The following is a 26,129-nucleotide window of genomic DNA, read 5'->3' as shown; positions in this document are numbered from 1 at the left end:
ATCTTAAATAAGAAAAGCCTCAAGTCTTCCAGAATAGCACAGCAAGTTATAAAACAACCCTTTGTCAGAAGTTTCATGGTTTGGTTTGTGAGTGACAGGCTAGCTCAGGTTATTCTGGTCCTTCAGGTTGACAGAATGTGGAAGAACTGTTACAGGGAGGAAAGAACAGGGTGGAGTAATGTCTTGGTATTATTCTAGGATCTTTTCAGACTTCACTATCTTCTGATACTGAGCTTTTTCAGTTCAATAACCGGAACACTATGTACTTGGACAAAGATCGGGGTGAGTTTCTACTGGCACTTGCAGTGCGAAGAAAATGGAAGTACAGATCACTTGAAAAATGGTTTTGTCTCGTATTTCTGAAATGAACAGCTCCAATATGACCAACAGTATTTACTTTGCCTCAGCAGAACTCTCTGAAGAGGAACAACATACACCATACACTTGCATACAAGTTACAGGCATAAAACCAATCATTTTAATTGAAGCATTAAAAAAACATGTGAGGCAGTATAAATGATAAAGTTGTACTTAGGAAGGAAGAGCTAGCACTTTCTAAAAAGCTTTAAAACAGCAACAGCCACTTTACAAAAGATTTCAGGGAAGAGAAAGTTTTGTAAACTACAGGTACTGTATAAAGGTAACATTAACAATTATCTTATAAAATACAGCAACAGAGACAAAATGGATACTTAAGCTCCTTTGAAACTAAGCTTTCTGGGGTCTTGGTTAAAACGTATGTTCAAAAACTATTTTAGACAAGGACTAAATGCTTCATATTTTTAATTTACAGTTCCGTGGCATAAACATCGCACTATACACATCTTCCAAACAAGCAGTAAATACAACTCTGTTTAACCATGCGTGGTGTCGTCTTCTACAAAGTCTTTGGCCATTTCTGCTGTGATCACATCAATATGACTAACCTGGTGGAACAAGAAGAAATATAATTATAAGTAGCTGCCTACAGAATAAAACAGCCTTATTTACAAAAGCTCCAGTTGACTCAGCAATGAGCTTACACCAAATTTCTAGTCTTCTTTTAAAGAGAAAAGACAATTTCAGATAATTAAATTTTCAGAAAGGAGCAAACTCCAACACTAGACTGTGATATTTCAATGTTGCATTTCTAGTTGTGAGACAGATTCCCTTCCAACTCTTATGGTAATACACAAATGCACAGGTTAATAATGTTCTCAGTAAACACCGTGATTAAGAATTGTTTACCTTGTTTCTGAATTTCACACCATAGAACTTGTCAGCTGACTCTAGCAGTTCAGGCCTAAAAGTTGTTGTAATAAACTGAGCATGTTCAGCTAGTTCCATAATCATATCTGAAAAGAACACAAGATTCTTTATTAATGTCATTTTTCTACTAAAATAGGATATGTCTTAATATGAGACAGGCAGAAGTTTGCTATTCCTTATTTAGAACAAACGTTTAGTTAATATGAAAAACACTCAAGAAAGGACCAATGCCAGGTTTAAGTATTATCATCAATTCCAGTCTTAAGTCTGATAAATTCAACCATTCAGCAAGAATCACTGGGTATTAAACTTCTATAATAGAAAACAGAAAGCACTTTTCCAAATTAATGTGGTGAGCCCGAAGTTCATTTTTCAAACTACTTTATTTCAAAACCAGGACTATTTCTATCGTGCTAAAGCATAGTAAGGAGACTCTTTAGAAGCTGTAATGCCAATACAGCGCATCTCCCCAAAACCTGAGTCCACAGAAGTTTCAGAAAGCACAAAGTTAAATTCTAACATGTTGGGATATTTGAGAGTGTGCCTTCGTGATTAAAAAAAGCTTTCACCTGAGATAGCAAATATTAGAAAACAAACTGTCATTTCAAACACACGAAAGATGAGTACAAGGTAGATAGTTACCTGAGACAGCTTTTCTGTGCTGAGCATCCAGGGCTTGGTCGATTTCATCAAACAAGTAAAATGGAGCTGGATCACATTTCTGGATAGCAAATATCAGAGCTAGAGCTACTAGGGATTTTTGTCCACCTGAAAGTTGCTGCATTTCTCTCATTTCACCCTGCTTCCCTGTGAACGATACCTAGAGAAAGCAATGCAACAGGAAGATTTTTTTTAATTTTTTTTTAAACGGGAAAACTGTCATTTAAAATACTCGGAAGTACAAAATACACAAATACTTCTCCTTACCCTTATGCCAACTCCAGTGAACTGATCTACAGACGGAACGCTGCTCTGTGATCCAGATCCCCTTTCACTCTCCGTACTGCCTTCGCCTTCATCCTGGGACTGACTGCCTTCCACATCTCCTTTCTTCATCACTAATGTGGCCTTGCCACCAGGGACTAACTTCTGGAATACTTCACTGAAATTTTTTGACACCTTAAAGGAGACAATCATTTTTACATCATGAAATCAAGTGCAAACAACAGCTGTTTTTACATGCTGTCATACAATATTTGTTTCAAAAATGGGAAGATCCATATTCAAACTTAAGTGCTAGTTAAGCACTAGTGTCCTAAGTGAAACAACCAGGACAGCAGGATACAACACTTGGTCTAAAAACATTGCCTAAGCCAACTGCTTTTGTAATATGACATTTTTCACCTTTTTTTTTTTTTTTTTACTTTAACAAAATGGTAGAATTCAAATGGAAAACAGCAAAAGCTGCTTGATAAGTGATTTACTTCAGTAAGCTTCAGATGTCAGTTAAGCAAATGTGTAGGAGAAGCCTTCACATACTTTGCACTTGTGATCCTTTAATAACATTAGAAAAGGCTTCACTAAAATCTAGAGAATGTATCTCCAGAAAGGGCTGTAAATAGTACAGTTAACAGAAATGAAGCATTTAAAAGGTTTTAAAAGCAGCTAGAATGTCGACATAGTCAACATCAGCACCTACTTAAAATGCCAGCTTTTTTCTTTTTTTTTCAGCATTAAACCCACAAAACAAGTTACACGATATTGTCTTTTATTACTACGTAAGAAACATACAGTAAGTGTGGCTGTTCTCATATAAAAGAGGGAACTGTTTGATTTCAACTAGTCTTTACTACTGTTGTCATTTTGTTACCTGTTTGAAAGTCAGCTGAATAGCCTCATATTTCCTAAGCTCAAGCACATTCATCAGCTCCATGATGGATTTGTAGCCCCTGTCCAGTTCCTCTTGTCTTTTTATCAGTTTTTCCTTCTGCTCTGAGAAATTTACAAACTGGTCTAAAGCTTTTTTATTAACATGACTGTACTTCTTCAGTTCTGTATTGCACTGCTCCAGTTTGCGGAATAACTGTGTATGGAAAAACAATAACAAAGTTATTTGCAATTCTAGCCACGTTTGACACTCAAGACGTAGATGAAACTAGTACTTTAGACCAGTATCTTTTTTGCTTTCCGCCCCCCCTCAATAGGATGAAACCAACCACATTTATTACCTGCTTTAAACTTAGAGTCTGATACTTTTCAAAAGCCTCCTGTGGAAGTGAACCCAGTTCTCGGATTTTCTTCATGCATTCTTCCTTCTTCTTGAGGAGCATGCCTTGCCTGTTTGTCATTTTCTCAAGTTCTTTCGTGTCATGGTTAATGGCATCCATATGCTCCTTTTCCATGTTCTTCCAGCGCTCCATGCTCTTTTGCAGCTCTTTAATTCCTGCTTCTGTCTTGTCAATGGAATTATCCAGATCTGAGATATTGGGAAAAAGAACAAATCTGCAATTATCCATCCAATGATTTATGAAAAAGAGACAATTTAAAAAAAGATCTATTATGAAATGAACAGAAAATTAACTTCAAGACAGAGTTAACATTCCCTCTTCCCTTCCATCATAAGTATACAGCTTAAAAACAAAAGTTGTTATTGTTGAAACAAAGGTTGTTATTGTTGAAGTCTAGAAAGACAGGCAAAAATGAGTGTGAACCACACAGATACTATTTCCCATTTGACAGCAACTTAGTTTTAGACTGTTAAGGCAAAATTCAAAAATAACTGTACAAGATCATGACTTGTACAAAGACTGCCTCATAAGCACTGTACCCTGAAGCCAAAATTCTGTTATCACTAACACCTACTTTACTGGTATTAGTGTGCAATTGCAGACACTCTCAGTTGTTTGATTTACACAAAATCTTGTTTCATTTATATTTTGAATCGTGTTCCAAGAAGTCTGTTGCACGCTATGCAACTACTATAGCATACTCAAAATTTATCGTTACTTCTCATATTACAATATGTATGAACTTTCAAAACAGTGGAGATTTTTCTTTGAATAAGTAGTGTTACCAACCATCTGACCGTGCCAGTGTATCTTTCACTCGTTTGTTGATAGCCTCAAGTTCTGATGTTGTGGCTGTAAGAACTGTGCCACCTTCCGTTTCTCGTAGTTCATTCAGTTCCTATAGAACAAAGTAAATGCCATCAAGCTTCCGTATCGGAAGGGAACAAAAGTGTAAGCCAGATAACCAACTTATCTTCCACTTTCTACATGTAACTTAACTATTCTCTAAAACTCTACTACAGTATTTAGAATCTTTATACTTAAATCTTTAACCAGATCATCATTATGATAGCTCTGTTCTATATATACTGTGCCTACACATAGGCAGTATATATAGACAGGATTTTTTTGGTCAGTATCTCACACATTCCTCAAATAATATGCTGAGATTTAAGTAAAACATGCAACTCAGCTTAGATTAAGGGAAGCAAGAAATACCACCGACTACAGAGAAAGATGAATACGTATTTATCAAATTATTAATACATCAAAGCTCCGGAAATAAACAAAAATAGACTGCAAAAAATGCACTGAAAGCAAAATCCTTACTTGTTCCACTTGGTCTAAGCGTTTTCTCAGATTTTCATTGAGATATGTTTCAACTCTTGTGATAATGCCTTCTAATTTAATCCTTTCATTCAAAAGCTGTCTGTTTTCCTGGAAAAAAAAAAAATGTATATTCAGCGTCTCAACTGACTCTCAATTCATTTTCCCCTTTTTAAAAATTAAAATAAACTCATTCTTCACAGAATTCTGAGTATGAGAATATTGCACGTCTTTGGATGGTCACTCTAATTTTAGCATGTAGAAATAAACAGAACAGTATGTTGTAAAATTCACCCGGTGTTTAAGAAAACACACAAATATACTTAGCAGATGAGAAAACTCCAGATGTACCAACCCCCACCTGGCAGAACACTACTCAGTTACAATACATTCAGAACTAGCGACTTTTCACACAAAAGGACCAAAGTAAGCCTTTACTGGGAAGGTACCACAGTCAATGACAAGACATGTTCATTTCTCCTCTTACTTGCTGTAGCTGTCGAATTTCATCATTAAGAGCATCCACACGTTTCTGATCTTCAAGACTGAGTTGAGACAACAAATCCGTCCCCAGTTCTGCTTTTAGCGATTCTCTAGTTGATTCCATAGCGTGCAAACTTGCCTCCAAGCTCTGTAAGCTGCGTTGCTATGGAACAGGTATTAGACAGAATAATTCCTCAGAGCAGCCCACAGATTTACGAATTTCACTCTTCTATTTATGTAAATATTTACTGTGACTGTCTCTAATCATCTTTTCAGATTTCAATTATGATGTTAACCAGAGAGGAATGCAAATTTATCAATCACGTCAATGAAACAATAATATAAAACCAGTAATGACATTCAATATCATCTTGCCGTACCTTAGGCATAAATGTCTTTTCAGACTGCTGCCTCTTCTCCTTCAGCATTTTCATTTCTGACAAAATACTGTCTCGAGAGGCTTTGAACTTTCTCTGCTGCGTCTCAATTTGCTGCATTTGGTTCATCAGCTGGTCAATTTCATTATTAATCCATACAGTGGGCTAAGGAAAATTCCATCTTAAAGGCATTTCCTATCTACTAGTGGTTTTAGTTTTTACTCCCTTTGCCATATTCAGCTGAACTCACAAAACAAATCAAAATGTTCAGTTGCACAGAAGAAATCAAGAACTATCAGCAAAAGGAACTTCATGACCCTTATCAACACCAAGAACAAACCATAAAGCTTGATTTTCCTGTTACTTCAACATGGCATTCAGAATACAGACACATTTAAACTTGTAAGAAAAACTTTGGATCTTGCAAAATACAGAACTACAGCCATAACAATGCAATTAACCCTTACTCAAATCTGAGGCAAAAGTAATTTTTATGCTGTCATAAAGGTCAAAAAGGACTTAATGACCTTAAAAACAGGAGAAAATTGCATAAACCACTTCTGCCCTCAAATTCTAGATACTAGACCTCAAGATGATGCTACAGCATTAAAGAACTTCCAGAAAAAGGTGATGGTTATTTGATTTTTCATACACGGAAACTAAAAGACTAGGACTGTCGAACAACTCTCAGCCTGATTATAGCATAGTGCTCTCCACCACCTCCCCAGCATATGCTGGCTACGTAATGCAGCAATTTAGGACCCAAGTACTAAAAATACAGCACAAGTCAGAAGAGGCAGTGAAGGTTACCACAGATAACAAGAATACCTGGTTATAGCAGTTACTGTAACAAAGGAGTAGAAAGCATCATAGAGATAAGGTTAAACACTAAGTTTGAAAGACAAAGACCAAATGTTAATGGTGCCACATTAACAAAGCTCCCCTCTTCTGAAGCCTACAGTGAGCAGAGCAACATACTGGACAAGATGCATTACAGGCACTCCTGCATCAAATCCACACGTGCTCCTATTTCCTTCAAAAAAAGCAAGGTAAAGTCCTGATTGTATTAAGGTCACTCAATACTGAGTCATGGATGACAGCTTAGAAGCAATCCATGCTTCAACTACTATGTTTCAGTTATATTTCCCTGGTATGGAAATGTTACCAACAGCAGTTGTATAGAGAACTATTCAACTATTTGCATTGACCAAAGAATGAGTTTTTAAAAATGCAATTCTGACACAAAAACAATCACTGTATTTTAGAATCTATTATTTTCATTGGTGATACCAATTTCCACATGCAGGCTTTGTTTGTTTCTACTTTTACTTTTGTTATTAAAATCCATACAATAACACACAGAACCAAGTTGTACAAACAGTCACAACAAACGCCACCGCTAATGCATTGCATTTACAAAAGTCAATCTGTTTCTCATCCATTACTGCAACTGCAGAATGAAAGCAGTCATCACACAACCTTTCCCAAGAAAAACAAAAGGATATTTTCAATGTTCCTGCGCAAGTTTTCATTGAGTTTTGCTTCAAGTTCACCAAGTTCTTCTTCTGCCTTTCTAACATCTTTTTGTAATTCTAGCCGAGACTTTCTTGTGTCATAATAACCTCCAGTCAAAGCACCACGATGGCTGACTTGATCACCTAAACAGCACAATAGAATGAGACTATAAATTGCACATCATGTATTCTCCATAATATTTAGAAGTTCTCATAATACAATTTTGCAGAAAAACTGGAACATTTCAAAGAACCTGAAGAAATGCTGCATTAGTGTCATGCATCAGTGTCAGGGATCACATTACCTAAAAAACACTTATATAAACTATTTATTCTAAGTTAAATATGTTTTTGTATTCAACTGGAAGTATTTCATTCCTCAAGACCAACAGATTGCTATTGCCTTTTTTTAAAAAAGGCTAATGCTTACAATTAAAAAAAGAAACTATGCAGCTTACAAGAAAGTGTTTATAGAAGGAGAAAATGTAAATGCCTAGAATTACCAGCTTTAAAAGTCTTAGACTTATGGGGCAAAGGGGACAAACGATAAGAGTGCATGGAGTCTGCCATCCAGAAGTAGGCAATTTCCAAGAGGTATAATTAGAGAACATAACATGCGCTTGGCATGTGGAAAAGTCCACCTTGCTCTTACCAGTAATTAAAACCATGCATTCACACCCTCAAAGCTATTTCAAGTTGGTGGAATACACCAGAAATATTCCAGGGAACACATGCCTGCTAAAATTGAAAGAATATGCCTATAAACCTAACTTGCTTTGCAATTCTCAGGATGGAAATACATAGCTATTAACTTTTAGATCATAAGATAATTCAGGGACTTGTGAAGATATTCTCTATTTTTAGTACTCTGCCAAGTGCAGCCTTCTGTATCTCAGTCGGGTATATTATTTAAAATAACCTTATTTTGACAACACTAATGGACCACGTTTAATGAACCTCAGCACTCATATTTTTCTAATAATTAATTTATAAATTGCAATATTTACCTTCCAGAGTAATACAGTCCATGGTAAAAGCTCTGGCCAGCTGGGTAGATACTTCCATGCTACGGCAAATTAGAGTCTTTCCAAATACATGTTTGAAAGCTTTGTCAAATCTTGGATTGTATCTCAGTTTACTGATCATAGGAATGGCATCCTGAAGTTACAGTAATTTTAATGAGAAGAGTGTAGTAATATAAATATGACAAGCAAATTGCAACTAATTCAAGCACATTTCAAGAGAGACCTAGAAATAAAAGCTACATCAAGAGTAGAAATACTCTTGTATTGACAATATGCCTTATAACACCGTGTTATCTAAAGTTAAGTGTATCTCTAAATCACTGAAGATGAACGAACGTTTGTCTTCAGAATCAGATTTCTAGAATGAAGACTTCTGGAGCTCTGCATATCATGATACAGAGAACTGTCAAACCTTGAACTCGAAGTACAATATTGTGAACAATTACTTTGGAAACAGGTAAAAGGATGACATGCTGACTGAACACTCAAGACAAACACCGTATAGAAATGAAGTGCAAGATTTATTTTTGCAATTTTAGTCTTAAACAGCTAAGCTCGAGCATTAAGTCAACTATGAGTCTGCTGGGAATCTCATCTGAGTATTACTACAGAAACAAGTATAATATGTATCATTTATTGGCAGCAAAAAAATCCTCCTCCAAAAAGAGACTAAAATTACAAACATTAACACAATTATTACTAATAAAGCCCTCCCAAATTAAACACACTAGATATCTTATTCTTTTGTTTGCTTTTTCCGATATTTATCCAATGAAAAAAAGAAAGTTGCAATTTTTAAATAACTTAATCTGCCATGATTAATGTAGGAAAATTCACTAAGTTTTGAATATGAGCATATTCTTTCTTGAAATATGTTTGACCTACTTTTTAAATAGTTGTCACAGAAATGTTTTTTTTGTTTGTTTGTTTTTTTAATATAAAAGCACGATTCATTTCAGATAACTTTGAGAAAGCGTCCACGTCTGTGACAGGACACTATCCTTCCATTCAGCTTTCATCCATGGCAGGCTTTCAGATTAAAGAATTAGAATTTAATAATCTGTGCCATTTTTTGTCAGGTTATAGGAAAAGTCTTCCTTCTATTACCACCTACGTACTCAGAGAGGGAAATTCAACTTTGAAAAATAAATATCTGGCAAAAAAGTGTTCTGCTATCAAAGGGTTTTCAATATTGGGAAGTGATACATTAGTTGCAGTATTTAATTCAAATATTCAGTAGTGAAGAATATAACGGGCTATAGGTGCACACAGTTCAAACAAAGGCTTATTTATGGAAAGAACAGAGGAAGGCTCAAAATGAACACTCACATTAGTCTCAGGATAAGCAGTATCTCGAACATCCAGCTTGTTCAAAGGGAGGAAAGTAACTTCTCCAGGAAGGTTCATTTTGTTAAATTCCATTAAAATTTTTGTACTGACTTCATCAGAATCCACAATGTGATAGAACAACCTAATTAACAAGTCCAAGAAACAAGCAAAAGTATTACAGTGCTAGAAGCATGAATATATTTGTATGTGAACATTAAGCACGCAGGTAACGTCACGTATCACTCACTCTACTGCCACACCGCATTTGCTACAGTTTATTTTTGTGCCTTAAGACTGAGTAAGATGGTATTAGTCTCATCAGAACAAGATCACTGAAGATTTTTACATTCTATAACCAGTCAAAAGCAGCTCACTATGTGCACAGTTTCAACGTGTACACAGCTTTTCTTGGTCCAACTGTAAACCTCTAGCCTCCATATCACTTCAATTCACCCACTATTCAGCTATCTTTGCATGAGTTTACAGTTTGCCTCAACCCTCAGTACGCAAGCAAGAGACAACTACATCTATATTCCTGTGCACGACAGACTAACATAAGGACTGAAATATGATCTCTCCTTTGCAAGCTGAATTAGTTTGCTTATTATTGCTTTTTTCCAAACCACAGGTGACAACAGGATTCAGGAAGCGCCATGAAGTACTTTAAAAAAATCAAAACTTTCACATACACAGGTGTTTCAGATGAGGGACAGCATTTCAAGTTTTTGAGCAAGTATGAGCATCAACTGGACCAGGGACTGATTACACACAAAAGAAGATGAATTAATTCAGAACTTCAGATGGTGCCAATGGACACTCCTGGAATATATTACTTGAAGACTCATTGAACATACCTTTTTTCCAGTGTCTAAACTGGCAGCTACTACTTAAAAGCTATCCTTGCCCATGCAATTTTCTAGCATAAGTGAAATAACTTCTATTGCTATCAGTGAAACATCAGCATTACTTAATGTACAATGCTTTACAGTCAACTGCTTCTGGCAAGTATCTGGAGCATTGGTCTTGGGCCCTGCTCCCCCCAAATCCCCTCCCCACCCTGGAACAAGTTTGAGAGGATAGGACCACTTTTTTAGAATAGGCAAAATTCTTCTTAGCTCCTTCTTGAAGTTTTAATGATGCTACATAACAGTGTTTGACAAGAGGAAGACCAAAGCTCAAGATTACAAGGAGAGAAAAAAAAAGGAGGAAGGAGCACCAGATTTGATTGCAACACTGCAGCTGCATCAACGTAAGTAACACTGAACAGTAATTACCTGTTCCCTGCAGTAACTTCAACACAAGTGTAGAAAGCTGGTTCACATTCAAAGTTGTTCATCACAATGCCATGATAGCCGTTTAGAACATGCTGGTTTATGCCTTTTCGACGGAAGTGCTCCAAAACCTTGTTTATGCTGTCTATACCATTCAAAATGGCCTGTTAAAGCATAATTAGTTATTGCACTGCAATTACAAAAGCTAGAAAACACATCCATTTTATCTTCAGCTTCTAGAAAGAGGTAACCAGGTAACCTCCTTTCTCAGCAAACTTCTGCTGACTAATCAGGAGTTGCTGCTTTAGAGATACCTAAATAGTTGAGCATACCACATCTTAGGGTCTGTTTCTTTCTTTTTTTTTTTTTTTTTAAAAAAAAAAAAAAAAAAAAGAAAAAAAAAAGAGTTGAAAGTATTGAGAAGTATTCCATTTCTACCTGGTCTCCTCACCTCTCCTCTATCATCTTAAGCTCAGAAAACTAATTTCAAAGTACTTCCAGAGCTAGAAGTATTTGAAAAAAACTCAGCCTACAGATACAATTTATCCATCTTAGTTATTTTTTTAGTCTTACCATCATAGCTATCTTTAGATTACTGACTTTTCCATTAGGATGGGAAATAAAAGCTTCCACATGGAATTATCACAAGCCATCTTACCTTTCCTGTTGCTGCTCTGAGGAGCTGCTGTTTCTTTTCTAAGTCCTCCCGCTTTGCAGCAAGAGCTTGTTGCTCTGCGTTCTCCTCTCTCCATAGATAACTGCATACAGAAAAAAGCATAAGTATTTAAAGGTGAATAAAATCTATTTTTTTTTTTTTAATCTAAAGACTGCTAATTGAATGGGAAGGCTAAGTGCAGAAGTTCAGACATGGCTATATTTAAAAACATACCTACATGCCATGTTAACAACTACACTGTTGGGGTCCTTCACATTAAGTGAGATTCAGACATATTTCAATTAATTACTAACTTTCTTTCGCTCTGTAGTTCATCCTTTTTATTTTTCACTTCATAGTACTTTCTGTCCAGTTCTTCAACACGAGCCTTCACTTCATTAAGATCCTGGTCCAGTTTCTAACACAAAGAAAAGATCACTATGAAACTACAGCTCTTTCCAGGTAAAATTCCACTCCCCATCAAATTCAATACTAAAAACTACTACTAAGAATTCAGAAAATTCTTACAAAGCTTTTCACAAAACAGATAGTTAAACTATAAAAGTACTAAGAATAAAAGCATCTTTGGCAGCAAGTGAGCAGTAGCAAGTTGAAGTGATAAAACAGATTGCAAGGGAGGCACAAACTGCACATAGGTGTGTTATACAATGAAACAGCTCACTAGGTCATTGCAAGAAACCACATCAAAACAGTAATCATCATACACAAACCACGTGTAGCCATGTTCTGAAGTAACACTTCCGATAAGAACATACATACTAGTCTTGCACATCATGCCATACTGTTAGTCAAAATTTTAGCCTGCTCTCCAGCAGTATTTGTGCTTTACCACAGCTGCCATCAAAAGCATGCTGTTGAAGCAAATGCACAGACCTCTACCCCTTCCTTGTTATAACACCTGGCATTCTCAAAGCAGCTTAGGGCTAGCATTCAGATTACATTTTCATAGCTATCTACATCCAGGAGGACCAGCTACTCTCTCAAGTAACAGAAGTTTTTCCAACCTAACTTTGCAAGTTCCCCACGGAGTTTTACCCAAGGTACCTTATGTAACTCCTTTAGCTTATCAATTTTAGAATTTGAATCTTTTAGAATCAACCTTCTTTTAGAAGAAAAGTCAGGCATTTTTATTAAATGGATCAAGGTCACTTCAAATTTAACATCTTCAGTTCTATCTAATAATTCCTATTGAGCCGTACAATAACATTACAGTCAGTGGTAAATGCTACTTGTCTCAAAAATCAACTCAGAATCATTACTTATGCTACATGGGTGAGGCCTACATCAGGTATTTTACCAGAACACTGTTCTTTTTAAACTACATTCCTAGATTATTTTTTTTTCAGATTGATCCTTGATTTCAGTAGATTTATTTCAGAGTTTGTCTGCAGGCATTTCCAAAAAACAGATTTTTAAAAGACTACACCCCATCAGAAAATCCTGCATTCATTATAATTATACTTACACTGTACTGTTCCAAATTTTTCTCCTTATTTGCCTCTGTATCCTCCAAATCCTTGTGTATAGCTGCAATCTGCCGCTTCTTGTCATTGATGGCTTGATCTAGAGACTTCAGTTCTTTCTTTATCCATTTATCCCTTTCTTCTTTGGATGTGAACTGGCTTCCCCGACCTTGTTTTGCATAAAGATCTGTTCTTTCCTGCGTCGCCTGTGCAAGTCTATTTTATTTTGAGAAGGGGAACAAATGCTGTATTATGAAGAACTCTTGAATATATGAAGAAAAGCACTAAGAATTACCAAAAGAAATTTCCAGAACTGTCAAACCATGCTCTAAAGATTAAGCACCAAATCAGTAACAAGAAAAGGATCACATTATAAACAATAAAACCACCCAAAAGACTTCATAAAACCGCAAGTCCGTAGAACTCCACAAAATGGTGAAGGCTGAAAATTAAATTCACCAAATAGTGACTTCCCCCAACCTTAACACCCAACACTAAAGGAGGCCATACATGAGGACATACAAACACCCCTTTCTGAAATATTAACTCTCAACATATCACGCATGGCTGTTCTGCTAGTTATCTTGGTTCTTTCTAAAATGCTTTGAGTTCCCATTATAGAACATCACAGACCTAGCAATTCCTCTCTCTTCTTTTTCTTTTACACTGTTGAATTTTGGCTCCGTTTCTGCTAATTCTTTCTGTTTCTCCTCAATTTTCTCAAGAAGCTTTTGCCTCTCTTTTAACAGTCTTTTCTGAAAGTGAAACAAAGCAATATTTAAAGTGAGGCAGTATCAAAAACACTGTATCATTAGATAAACATATAATTCTGAAGAATAATTTAAAAGTAATGCAATTTTGCAGTCTTAGAATTATCTGATACTACATTGTTTCAAAGCTTAAGTGAATTCAGTTACAATTAGGAAGAAGACGTGCCAAAAACTTAAGATACCTGTTCTGCAAAGCTTACAAAGTAATGAAAGGCTACAGCTAAAAAACACAACTTAAAATGTACAGCTAAAATGTCTTCAAGGTACAAATATACTACCTTGCACCAACCACCTTTTATTTACTCATTACAGTTACGTACCCTTTGTTCACTGTTGCCAGCTAATTCATCCTGCAGATCTTTAGCCTTAAGCTCTAGTTTAGTCCTCTGTTTAATCTGCTCCTGTCTTTCAGCACTAAGTTGTTCTTTCTCTTCTTTCATTGCAGAAATCTTTGTCTTCAGCTCACGAACTTGCCGTTCTATTTCCTACGCAAATTTAAGTATGTTGAATTTTAAACACTATACGCACATTTCAGTATCTAAGTCACAAGCATTACATAGATCAAGACACAAAAGAAATACAATAAATTTCTCCCATTTCCAAACAGGATGAAGGCATAGGTTATTAGTTAATTTCTAACTTTATTGGTTAAAGCTCTAAGTGTAAGAGCTCTTTTCATTTGGAGTCAAGTAACTCTGAAGTCTGTAAATTCAGACTTAGATAAAATGTTTACATACACAAGAAAAATAAAGCAATCTAACAGAAAGGAAAAAGACACCCTCGCTTTAAGTATTTTTACCTCCATTTTATCTCTAGCATCTTGCTGTGCATCTCTCAGCTGCCTGGACTTCTCTCCACTCGTCTCTCTCTTGGCAGAAAGCTGCAGGGAAAGTAGCTTAATTAGCAAAACTGTTCTAGTAAACTTCTAGTTTCAAAAAGATGAGCATAATTTGCTTAATTAGCAGAGGATATGGACAGGACTTCACTGAGGAACATAAGCAGATATCAGCAAAAAGCAGAACAGCTCACATTAAATTTTGTAGTAGACAAAATATTTTACCTCATCAAGCTTAGCTCGGGTTTCATTAAGCTCCTGATTATAAATTGTGTATTCTAATGCTCTCCTCATTTTATCCCATTTCTGGTACTGAGCCAACTCTTCCTTCTCCTCTTCGAGGGTATGAAGTCGTTCTTCAATGTATTTCAACAACTCATTGATCTTCTCTCGCTTACCCTCTTTAGAAAACACAAGAGGGAAGTTCAGTTAAACACTTCAACCTCCTCCAGTGATCAACTATTTGTCAGCAGTTATGAACACGAAAAGGAGAACCAGCGTCCAGAAGATTTTTACCTGTTTCTTTCATTAGTGAAATACTTTCTTCTTTACGTTCATCATACACTCTGGTACCAGCTACTTCTCTTAGTAACTTCAGTCTCTGAGAGTCAGGAGCTGTGGCCATCTGGTTGATCTGAAAATTCAAGATCTATAATTTCAATATCCTGCTCTAGACATATGGCTTAGCACAACAGATTAAAGACTCTACTTTTTTTTTTTTTTTTTTGCTGTGCCTGCTTGCACAAGGTTTTGGGAAGATCTCTAACATGCTGCTTTCCTTAAAAGGAAATTACTTTAGAATTGCTAGTATTCTGTTTGTAATTCATTTTGTTGTTTTTCAAATGCTACCAGTTCTTACTAGAACTCAGGAGCTCCGATGTTACGTAAACTGCAAAAACCTTTGCCACCTCAAAAATACATTTAGAAGAGCTAAAGCTCAGGCCTTTATTCCTGCTGCTAAATCAGCCAGTTTAAGCACCTCCATAAAACAAACAAAAACAAAGAAACACCAAACACACACTAGAAATGTTACACTAAAAATGGGAGAGGCTGCTAAATGTTGAAACAATTCAGTTCATGGAGCACTCATTAAAGCCAAAACACACAAAGCCAAGGTAGAACTCATTTTCCTTCAACACAATTTGAGAAGTTGCATTATCTCAAAAGTAGGTAACTGTTTCCAATTCGGATTACACCAAAATCTAATACTAGTATTTTGACTTTGTGCTTGCTCTAAGAGTCACATGTTGTTTGTTTGTTTTTTTTTTTTTTACATACACATTCAGCTGTGTTGAAGAATTCACATTACTAAACATTTTAGAGGTTTTGTTTCTGGGTAAACTTTTTTGCCACCCAGTCTTCCTCAAAGTCTCCCGCATTCCCCTTTTGAGTAGGCTTTTCAGTAATCTTTCAGGAGCTGGCAGTTATCAGTGTCTCCATCATGTCCCACTGCTGTGAGCCACTAGAAGTCATTCCTGTCCTTTGTCTCTAGATCTGATATTCTTTGCTACACTCTTGGGTCTTGAAAGCCATCTAATCTGGGTGCCGTTAACACAGGTCACACTATGAGCCCTTTCCAGGCTTTCCAGTTCCACACATCTCCATTCATCCATCCATTCATTCATCAATTCACAGTCATTCACAGTGTTTTTAGCATATTAACAGTTTTCTACAGTCAGCATCTCATCTTGAAGACCAGAAATATAGCAACTTACATCAATATAGTCATATGAATTAAGTTTATCTTGCATGCAATTGCAAAGGTGACTGTATCATTTCTAAATATCAACATTAACTGCATCAAAACATTTTTTTTGTTTTAAAATTAACATGCACTACTCCAACGCCTGCAATGATGCATCTGCAAGAACTGTTTCAAACTAAAAAAGATTTAAGTTATTGCAGCAGTAAACCAAAATGAACATTTGCCAACCAGGATACATAGTATTTTTGATAGTAATTTCTCTCACTTTCTGAAAAAGAATCTTACCTTTCCTTGTTTGACAATATAGTATGGGTTACTGCGAGAAAATCCAGCACTTTCCAGAAGATTCATTACATCATTTTTCCTGAAATGTTATTGTGATTTTATTAAAAACACAACAAAAGTGACAGTGAAATATCACAAGAATATATTGCATACTATGATCACTGTATGCAATGCATGCTCTCTTCAAAAAACTAAGATTCTAAATTCTAATTCTAAAGTGAAATCGGGAAAGAAAAGGAAACCAGCTAAAATCCTATAGCTTTGGAGAAAGGATGAAGAACCAAACACCTCACAGCACAGAGGTGGCAAATACAGGTACGTATCACACAGAAAGATAAGAAACAACCTTAAGTCTAGTGACTCTTATAAAAAAAAAAAAAGCAGGCCTGAAAAATACTACATAAGCAGTTAAGCAAGATATTAATGAATTGATTAAATTGTGAATTCAAAGAAATCTGCTGTCTATCACACAAGGACCAATGTCCTTAATGTCAAACTACTGGTACTCAGTATTATACAACTAAATCAGTATTGCTCATGGAACTCAGGAGAAACTGTTTCAGACTAGAGATGCAAGCGTTTACTATGACTAATTTTACAGAAATACTGCTCGGCTCATTCAGCTAAGGAAAAGAAGTACCTACGTCACCATTTTCTTGTCTAAGAAATACTGGTCCTTCTTGGCTCCAATGACTCTGCGAAGTGAGACTTCCTCTTTATCAATCTTAAGAAAACAAAGACGAGTAAAATTAACTGTTTGCAGTAGGTATAACTAAACCAGAATGTTTATTGTACCTTTTACAGGAACTAATTCAAAAGCAGCTCGATACTAACTATGTTTTAGTAATACTGAGAACTGGAGCCTGAAATGATCATCTGTTTCTGAAGCATTTAACTTACCGGTAACCTGTTGTCTGAGTTGTCAAATATAATTTCCACAAAAGCTGAAATAACGCGAGGGCCTGTACCTTCCTGCAAAAGGAGATATTTTGATTAGATAAGTCTCTCTTTAGAAGGATTCTGAGCTTATTTATTTTCCCTTCTCCCTGACAATTGCAATTCCCCTCTCCTTCTATGGATCTGAAAGGGAAAAGCATCTATGTAAGTTCCTGTACATGTATTTTTAGTTCTGAAAATCTTGGATAGACATTCACAAGCATGCATTAACTACCTATATTTAAGGATAACGTATTACTTAGTAATAAATTCCCATTTACCAACTTAAAAAAGCAAACTAACATGTTTGAGAATGCTTCCAAAATAACTGGTTTAAAATATTTACATCCCAGCAATTGACCATTTTTATAGCAAAACTGAAATGCATTTATTCTGATATCTTATCATCATACATCTCACTTACATGCAACAAAGCCAATCTCTGCTCTGGGCGAAGATGACTGAATTCATCACTGAGGACAAACTGAATTGCTGTTAAAAAAAAAAAAAAAAAAAAGAGGATTTATTCTGTCCTTTGCCATAAATTTAGCCAGTAAGAACGTGTGAAGTAACTGCAAATATTACAATCACTTTTCAAGGTGGGTGATACTTCAGTATCAGTTTCCTCCTGTAAATACTTTTTTGCCATTTAAAAAAAAAAAATCTTAGAAGACCCTTAAGAGAAGCTGAATAGTGATGATAAACCTGAAGGTAACTAATAAGTGCATTCAGATCTTTCTTTTCATCACTGTCATATAATGATATATCTGCGGGATACCATAAAAGCTGGTTGAAGAAACTCTTTAAGACTCAATTTTGGAGTTTTGGAGGCATTTTTCGAGTGTGGCACCGGTTGCATGGGTGATCGCTCCACCTAGTGTGTGTGCTGAACTGTCCAGGCTACAGGGATCAATCAAAACACGCACATCAATCAGGTTTCTGAGAAATAATTCCCACATTCATACTATTTCCCATAATTTGTTAAAATATGGAAGTGTTCCTGACATACGTGCATGTTTCCACTGGTGGTCTTCAGTAGTCTTCCTCACTATGTTCACTGCTTGAACCCAGTTCTTGAGCATGCTCCAGCCATCTCCTTCTTTCTCATCTTGTTGTTCCAACTTAGCCATGCATACTAAACTAAGTCATTTACATATCCAAAGACGTACATACCATGAGTTCCTCACCTATTCTTTACAGGCACATCCTCCAGGCCTAGGTTATCTTGCCCTCTTCCCTTCCCCTGTCCTCTGTTATAGTTATGTATGGCCTTATAGATAAGGTTGATCTCCTTTAGTAAAGGTAGCATTAAACAAAGTTTCCAGTTTTTCTTCTAACTAAACATAGAACGAATTTTGAAATATTTTACTATTAGTCTATCAGGGAGAGAGCCGTATGTCCTTCTGACTTGCTATCATGCCACTCCTTGTTAAGGAAGAACATATGGTAAACCAATTTATGGGAAAAAAAAAAAAAAAAACACCCTTATATCAGCACCACCCCAACGATATTATATAAAGTTCACCCTTACCATAAAAGAAGTTGCTTTTTCCAGATCCATTTCTTCCCACTGAAGATTAAAACACAAAGTTTATTACTACAAATTGAGATCAATTAACATGGCAACATATGTTAAATTTTGCACAAATATTCAAGAACAGAACCCAAACATAACACAGCCAGATAAAACAACATCTCAAGGGAATAAGAAATTTAATAGATGGATCACTTTGTTACTCTCTAGAAACAAGACTGAGCAATCCTTTCCCCACTCAATCACAGTGACAAATCACAACACTATTCCATACAATTAGAATAATGGTTAAACCGATGCTATGTAGTCCCATCCTTTTATTTTTTAATACTTGTCTCCTCGTGGAATCAACCAGTAGATACTGGTCCCAGCATCAATCTTTTTATATTTAAGAAGAAAAATTACATTCTTCCACACTCAGGTTGACTCAGGTTGGGTTAAGTATTCTCCACTTGCTAATTCAGCATCGTTTTATTTTTAAAAGATTGGAAGTACCATTTATATTTCAAAGCAAAAGTTTCAAAAACATTCTGAAGTGCTTTAGCAAGAGTCAGTGTTTTGTCTTCAATATTGGCATCTACTGTGTCAACTTCAAAACCGCTTTTTTTTTTTTTTTTTTTTTTTTAAGAACATTCATATCTGGATAAAGTTTTAGCTCCTACTGAAGTAACATTACTTAATACAACACGCTATTCACGCCACATCTAGTTTATTAGTTCTCAGAGTAAAGCCTACCTACTACATTTCTATGTCCCAAATTAACTTTTTTATTGGGTCAGCAGTCTCAAAATTGCTGCACAATCACTAAATTCAGTAAAAATGAGAAAGCAGGAGCAGACGTCCATGTACAAAAATAGAAAGAGATGTGAGAATAACAGAATCACAGAATCACAGAGAATGGTGCAGAACATGCTCTTAGATTATATATTACAAAAAAACAACACTGTGAAGTTTGTGTCGCACTTTTTGAAGATCCACATTCCAGAAACTCAACCTTCCAAAGTTGGAAGAAAGATTATCTTCACTGTTTTTTCTCTGCAACATTTTATGGTAGCTAGTGTGCTTACTTAAAAATGATCACACATCCACACACAAAAAAAAAATATCCTGTGCAAGGTCTCTGCTCTTGGTCCTAACATGTACAGCCTTTACAGGAGGACTGCCTAATACCGAGATCATTTGCCTGAATGACGATTCACTCAGTTACTAAAGACCCATACTGTTGTCACAGCAAAAACTGAATGCTTGAATTCTTTGCTGTAAATTGAATCCTCCTTGTGACAGGTTACAGATAAATGTAAACAACTTTTCAATACAGAAAATATAAATAAATTAATCAAAGGTGAGAAGAATATTAAAAACTGTTAGGGACTAATTTGATCAACATCTGAAACAGCAATGCAACTGGAGTTAGTTAGAAGAGAGGCATCAGAACTTACCAATAACATTATGTTTTGAGCTGAATGGATCCACAATGGTTTGGTCCCGGTAGCTTCGAAAGCCTTGAATGATTACCTAACAAGAAAAATGAGAGACTTACCTCTGTTCTTAAGCACTTTAAACTATAAGATTTTACAGAGTGTTTGCATCAATATTATTATACACTCCTCTTGCCCCCCTGCCCTCCCCTTTAACTTTTCAACTCCAGATCAGCATCTTGCAACATAAGACTTGTCCCTCAACTAAATATCACTATGATGCAGGGGAAAAAACAAACAAACATCCCTAAGAGATGCTGGCACCTATCTAGGTCAAAGCACAGCAAACAAGAATTCCAAAAGTATTTTTGTAACAATCTTAAACTACACAAGAAAACTTATTTGGATCAAATATTACATACAGGAAATAAACCCCCAAGATATCAAGTACTTATCATGCCAGGGCCAGATTTACAGTTACTTTTATAACACTAGCTACACGCAGTGTAAGAATTCCACCTGCAAGTTCTTTAAGTAGAGAATTACAGACTGTAAACACTACATTGGATTCTACCTATTTCATATGCAAGACAGCTTTATTTTTGTTTTACTGTGCCTAAAGACAGGAAAGTAAAATAAAGAAGTCTTGGTTCTGGGTAATTCACTTCCTAAATGAACACATACAACCTACACAACCAATTTAGCTAGGGAGCTACACAGCAAGCAGGGATCTAGAAGCACATTAAACTTCAACCATTCTTGCAGTGGTTTGAGGTTTGTCAGTCCAAATACACACACTACAGTGTCAGCATCTCACTACTTTGATTCCCCATAGCACCAAAACTGAGCCAGCTTCCAGCACACCTGAGTATTAATCAGCCCTTTCCAAACACCAAAGCTGTGCTGGAAGACTATACATGGGCTTTCCTCTGCTCAGTAAGACACCAACCACCTCAAGTTTTGACACTTGCTGATCTTTTAGCCAGAACGTTTACAGAAGGACCAGAACTGACATTTAGTCTCTGTGCTCTTCCCCCAGCTTTTCCCCACCAGAAGCAAGATCTGGTTAAAAATAATGCCATCGATGTTTCATCATCACAGCTAATACAAAGAAGGAATTACTTGTTGGGAAGACAGCAGGATGTGTTACAAGCTATTTCTCAACAGTGTAACTGCTGAAATTTAGAAAGCAAAATGAGATTTTGTACATGTGCTGCATTCAGATCTCAACCTAAAGTATCTGCACTGGAAGAAACTAAAGATTTGTGAATTTAATGGATCAAACTACAGAAAACAAGTTGAAGGCTATGCATTAGCTGAAGACTTCCCAATCACAGCATCTGTTAACACGGAACTTTTACTGCCTTGCATAGCCTCACTTGGAGACCTAAAACATTTTAGTCTTTAAAGCTCAGTAATGATTTGGGGAATCAGTAAGATAAGGGATATTGGCAAAGTCACCCCTCAATGGCTTCACACTCTACACGTTATACATCTCTTCTACGGCTCTTAGGACATTATTGCAAACGGGCCACCTAAATTCCCCCTCCCCATGGAGCTCCTTTCCCCTACTTTGACTTAATTTGGACTTTTTACAACTCTATACAGTTTCGCTGTTTACTTTTTTTTTGCAATTTAAGTCTGTGGAACAAGAACTCTTATTTAAAGTCTTTAGAGCAGCATGCATCATATACCAATTGCTCATTTAAAGACACGTTCATTTAAATGAACGTATATAGATAAGTAGTGGTAAGAAAGCGGCCAAAAAAAGTCAACCACGATAAGCAACGTTACATATAACTGCGGGCACACACTAAGTGCAGTAACAGCGCTTTTCGTGCAGGAGCGAGCCCACGGCCCGAGCCTGCCCAGCCTCACGGAGCCCCCAGGCCAGGCCCGGGCCCTGCCCGCCCCCCGCAGCCCCCGGCACGGAGCGAAGCGGCCAGGGCTGAGCCCGCAGCGCCCGAGCCAGGCCCGGGCGGGCGTTTTGAACGCCGCAGCCTTACCTGCTTGATGTACATGACCGCGGAGGGTGCGGGAGGCGCCCTCCCGGCTGCCCACAGCGCCTCGAACCGGCACAAGCGCCCGGCGCCTCCCCGCGCCGCCGCCGCCCCTCAGCGTCCGGCCGCCCCGCTCCGCGCAGCGCCCCGCTCGCCCCGCACACAAACAAAATGGCGGCGGGGCCTCCCCCGGCCCGGCCCGGCGCGAACCACTGGGCACACCAAAAAGGGGGAGAGAGGGGAAGGCAGCGCGCGGCTGGCAGGTGGGAGAAGGGAGCGAGCAGGGAAGACCGAAAGAACAGCTTTTAAAGATTAAATAAATGTCTTCTTGGTCTCTCTAGGGCTTTATAGCGGAGAAGGAGTGCGATACAGCCTCACTCACCTTTAGGGTTCCCCCCCACAGAGTTGTGGAAAATGGTTCCTCCCGCCGGGGGGCGGGTTGGGCGCCAAAGGCAAGTGTGAGCGAGCGGCCGAGCGCGGCACGGCGGGGGGGGGGGCGGGGCCTGCGGGGGGCGCCTGAGGGGATGGGGTTGGGGAGCGGGGCCAAGTGTTCAAACAGGGCGATCAATAAACGCTTACAGCACAAATACAACAAATACAGGCGTGGCTCCTATCCAAACACTTCACACACCAGCCCACCCAAACCTCGGGCACGTTTTGCCCGTTTTCCCGTTGTTTCCACTCAGTTTTTTTAGCCCCGTGCCCCCGGGGGAGCTGTGAGCCCCCAGCCGTGGCACCTGCAGCTCCCTCAGCGCCGCAAAATTCCTGTGCTCGTCCTCTTCACGCTAATAAAAATTAGATTTAAGCAGGACAGCCTGGTTCCTGCCTCTCCCTGGGCAATAGCCCGCCCGTCCCAGCCACCCATAAGGGCCCCCTAATGACATGGCCTTAGGAAAGGCCCATCAGGAGGCTGTTGGGATGGGTTTCAGCAGCTCCCCTAAATAAATGGCTCGTTGTTTCCTCCTCAAATACAGTGCTTAAAAACCTAAAGCCCGTAGATGGGTCCGCCAACATCTCTGCAAAGAAAATCCCCGCCCGGCTGTTCTGCTTTTACTACCGAACAGCTTGGTCCAATGGCACCTGGGGGAAAAGATTTTTTGCCGTTTGCATTCCCCAAATTCCCATTGCTTTAGGATTTCAGGCAGTTTGCCATCACTCGTGAGCCTCGCCATGCATTTTGGGGCTGCTTCGTGTACCAGAGCTTTCCGTGGGAGCAGTGAGGTGCAGTACGGCAGGGAGGAGGCCTACAGGGCCCCATTCTGTCTCACACTGCCCATACACCTGGTTAAAACAACTCCTCCAAGCCATTTTTGTGTTAATATTTGCATGTAAATATTGTGTGTGAGGGTTCACTCGTTCCAGATGGACTCGTAACTATCAAACCAACAGAGCGAGGCACCCAGGCAGATCTGCTTTTAGAAGCATAGGGTGCCTTGAGTCATGTTTTCCAGCTGCCTTTTGCAGTTTAGAAACTTATTTTCACTTAATCTTGGACTCACGGAGCTTAGACTTAGTCTTTCCCCCCTAAAAAAAAAAAAAAAAAAAGGGATTCAGAATCACCAGGTGGCCACCAGCTAAGGGAGATTTTGCCTTTTCTCTTGCTTGATGCATTGATGTTATTGTGAGTGGTGACACCAAGTCCTTCTGAAAATCCTGGCTCCAGTCAGAGCCCCAGGAGCCAGCCTCCTGCAACCCCCAAGCCTCTTCTAGTGCCCCAAAAGTGTGCTCTTGGCATGGTGCAACAAGTACACCAGCCTCTCTGTTAAGAGCAGACACAAAGACCCCAGATCTTCATTATCCATGTGTTCATTTCCTCCGTGCAACATGCTCCTGCAGTTTGGAGGTGACTTATGTGTGTGTAAGATGTGCGCAGACACCATGTTATGTTTATTTAAAGGAATAAAATCATATCTCACTGATATTTCATCAAAAGATGTCCCCAATAATGTGGCATTGAAAAAATCACGATTTTATTCATTAACGGTTAAGCAGTAAATGGTAGCCTAGTTCACAGAGTGCTTCAAATCCATCTATAGGTCCCAGCACACAGGTCCTGTCACATACCTTTTGTCTCTGTACAGATTTGCATTTGAGGCAGGAGAGCTGTGGGATGGGGTGCGATGGGGTTGAGGAGGCAGTATTTTTTTGTTGTTTTTCTTTTGGTTTTGTAGCCCATGCTGCAAATAAGCACCCAGCCCAAGGGCAGTGCAGGTTGGCTTTATCCTGCCAAACTGCTGCTGCTGTAGGAGTGCTGGAAGCTGGCAGCCTGGAAAGCCGCGCACTTTATTCAGTACCTGCAAACATGTAATCAGCGCTTGCTACGCGTGGAGTTCACCTCACATCGATAGGTTCTGCAGAGCTTTTCTCTCTGGCCCTGTTTTAGAAGCAGTGTTTTTCGATAAATATGCCAGAACTAAACATTAGAAAGGGGAATAGTGGGAACAAGCTTTCATTCATTCAGGCTTCATCAGCATAAAATGTACGTCAGGTATTTCTTTCATGAGGCTTAATGGAACACGTAGATGGAATTTCAAGTCTGTAGAACTTTTATTTTTTTTCCATCTTCTCAAATAGCTAAATTTATTTTTAAAATATTCTAAAGAGAATGTGGGGGGTGGGAGGGGAGGGAGATTAAACTCCCCTATTGCAGTTGCAGTTGTGAACCAACACATGTAGAGACTGCTTTCATTCATTACAGAGGTTTTTATTGCCAGGTTTAGGTGACTGCAGGAACTGGTAGGCGCATCCATCACTTGTGCTTCATCACGCAGAGTCAGCAGCGAGTGGCAGCGAAGGCAGCAGAGCACTCCCAGGGCCACTTCTCACCGCTGCTGCTGCAGCAGCATCTTGTGGGCAAACCGGAGCCCGGGTCTGGTTGTGTTAGACACTGCAGAGCCGTGTCCCACAGACCTTTTTCTCACTCGTGGCAGTGTACAGAGCCGTGGTGGGGCCACATGGAGAAGCGTCAAGTGCCCTGGGCCATGGGGCAAGGGGACCTGGTGAGCCTCTCTTCTCAGCAGCTTTGCCAGCCCCATGGATGAAAAAAACCCTTGAGGTTTTGCACAGTTTTGGCACACCGCTCTGTCCACACGCAGCAAAGCAGAGCACATCCAAACCTGCACGGTGCATGTTATCCCCCAGCTGGGATGTCACTCCTTTTCCCAGGAGGGCAGGTGAGCCGCTGTCCTCACACCTGTGACCGACTTCCATGAGCTGCAGCAACCTCACCTGGCACCAGGGGGCCTCCTGCAAGTGTGACATTCCTCCCGTCCTTCGCAATCGAAGGAAAGCAAAGATAACTTCCCGCTTCGTCACACATACGAGCTGGAAGGTTTCACTGCTGCAGCTTTTCACAGCCTGGTCCACGTCCTGGGCATTTTTTTAATTTGTTTTCCAGCTCTCCCAGGCAGCACCTCACACCATGACCACCCAGGCCCCTGTTGGAGGCATCCTTGTCCTGTACGAGTCCCTCGGCTGCTCTGCTCAAAACAGCTGACATAAAACTGGTGGCAGCAGGCTGCACGAAACTGACGGCACCTGGTCTGGACTGCTTCGGTCTGCAGAGACTTCTGTGGCAGGGGCTGTGGAAAGGGGCCACAGAAAAGGGCTCGTTTGTGTGCTCCTTCCCGGAGGGGTCTAAAGAGAAGGAGAGGAGAAGAGAAAGCAAGTAACCAAGTTGGGAAGCTGTCTGGGAAAGGCTCAGCAG

At 38.7% G+C, this 26,129-nt stretch overlaps 1 protein-coding gene across 1 annotated transcript; it reads right to left on the bottom strand.

Moving 5' to 3' along the window:
* Positions 1-449: 449 nt before the first annotated feature.
* On the bottom strand, positions 450-22,571 carry SMC3 (structural maintenance of chromosomes 3). Its single transcript, XM_084290661.1, has 29 exons — positions 22,430-22,571; positions 20,445-20,520; positions 19,003-19,041; positions 17,896-17,963; positions 17,436-17,507; positions 17,180-17,259; positions 16,536-16,614; positions 15,062-15,179; positions 14,771-14,946; positions 14,510-14,590; positions 14,031-14,195; positions 13,574-13,695; positions 12,943-13,156; positions 11,771-11,874; positions 11,460-11,559; positions 10,805-10,965; positions 9,531-9,672; positions 8,184-8,334; positions 7,168-7,320; positions 5,666-5,817; positions 5,290-5,448; positions 4,806-4,913; positions 4,266-4,374; positions 3,417-3,664; positions 3,059-3,271; positions 2,176-2,367; positions 1,891-2,068; positions 1,228-1,334; positions 450-926 (listed from the first exon to the last, which is right to left on the bottom strand). The coding sequence occupies exons 1-29, from the start codon at positions 22,442-22,444 to the stop codon at positions 855-857; spliced, it is 3,654 nt and encodes a 1,217-aa protein (XP_084146787.1). The 5' UTR covers positions 22,445-22,571; the 3' UTR covers positions 450-854.
* Between the last annotated feature and the right edge of the window lie 3,558 nt (positions 22,572-26,129).

The sequence above is a fragment of the Netta rufina genome (assembly GCF_964035555.1).
Source record: "Netta rufina genome assembly, chromosome: 7".
In the NCBI taxonomy this organism is placed as follows: Eukaryota; Metazoa; Chordata; class Aves; order Anseriformes; family Anatidae; genus Netta; species Netta rufina.
This window is presented reverse-complemented; position numbering and strand designations above follow the sequence as displayed.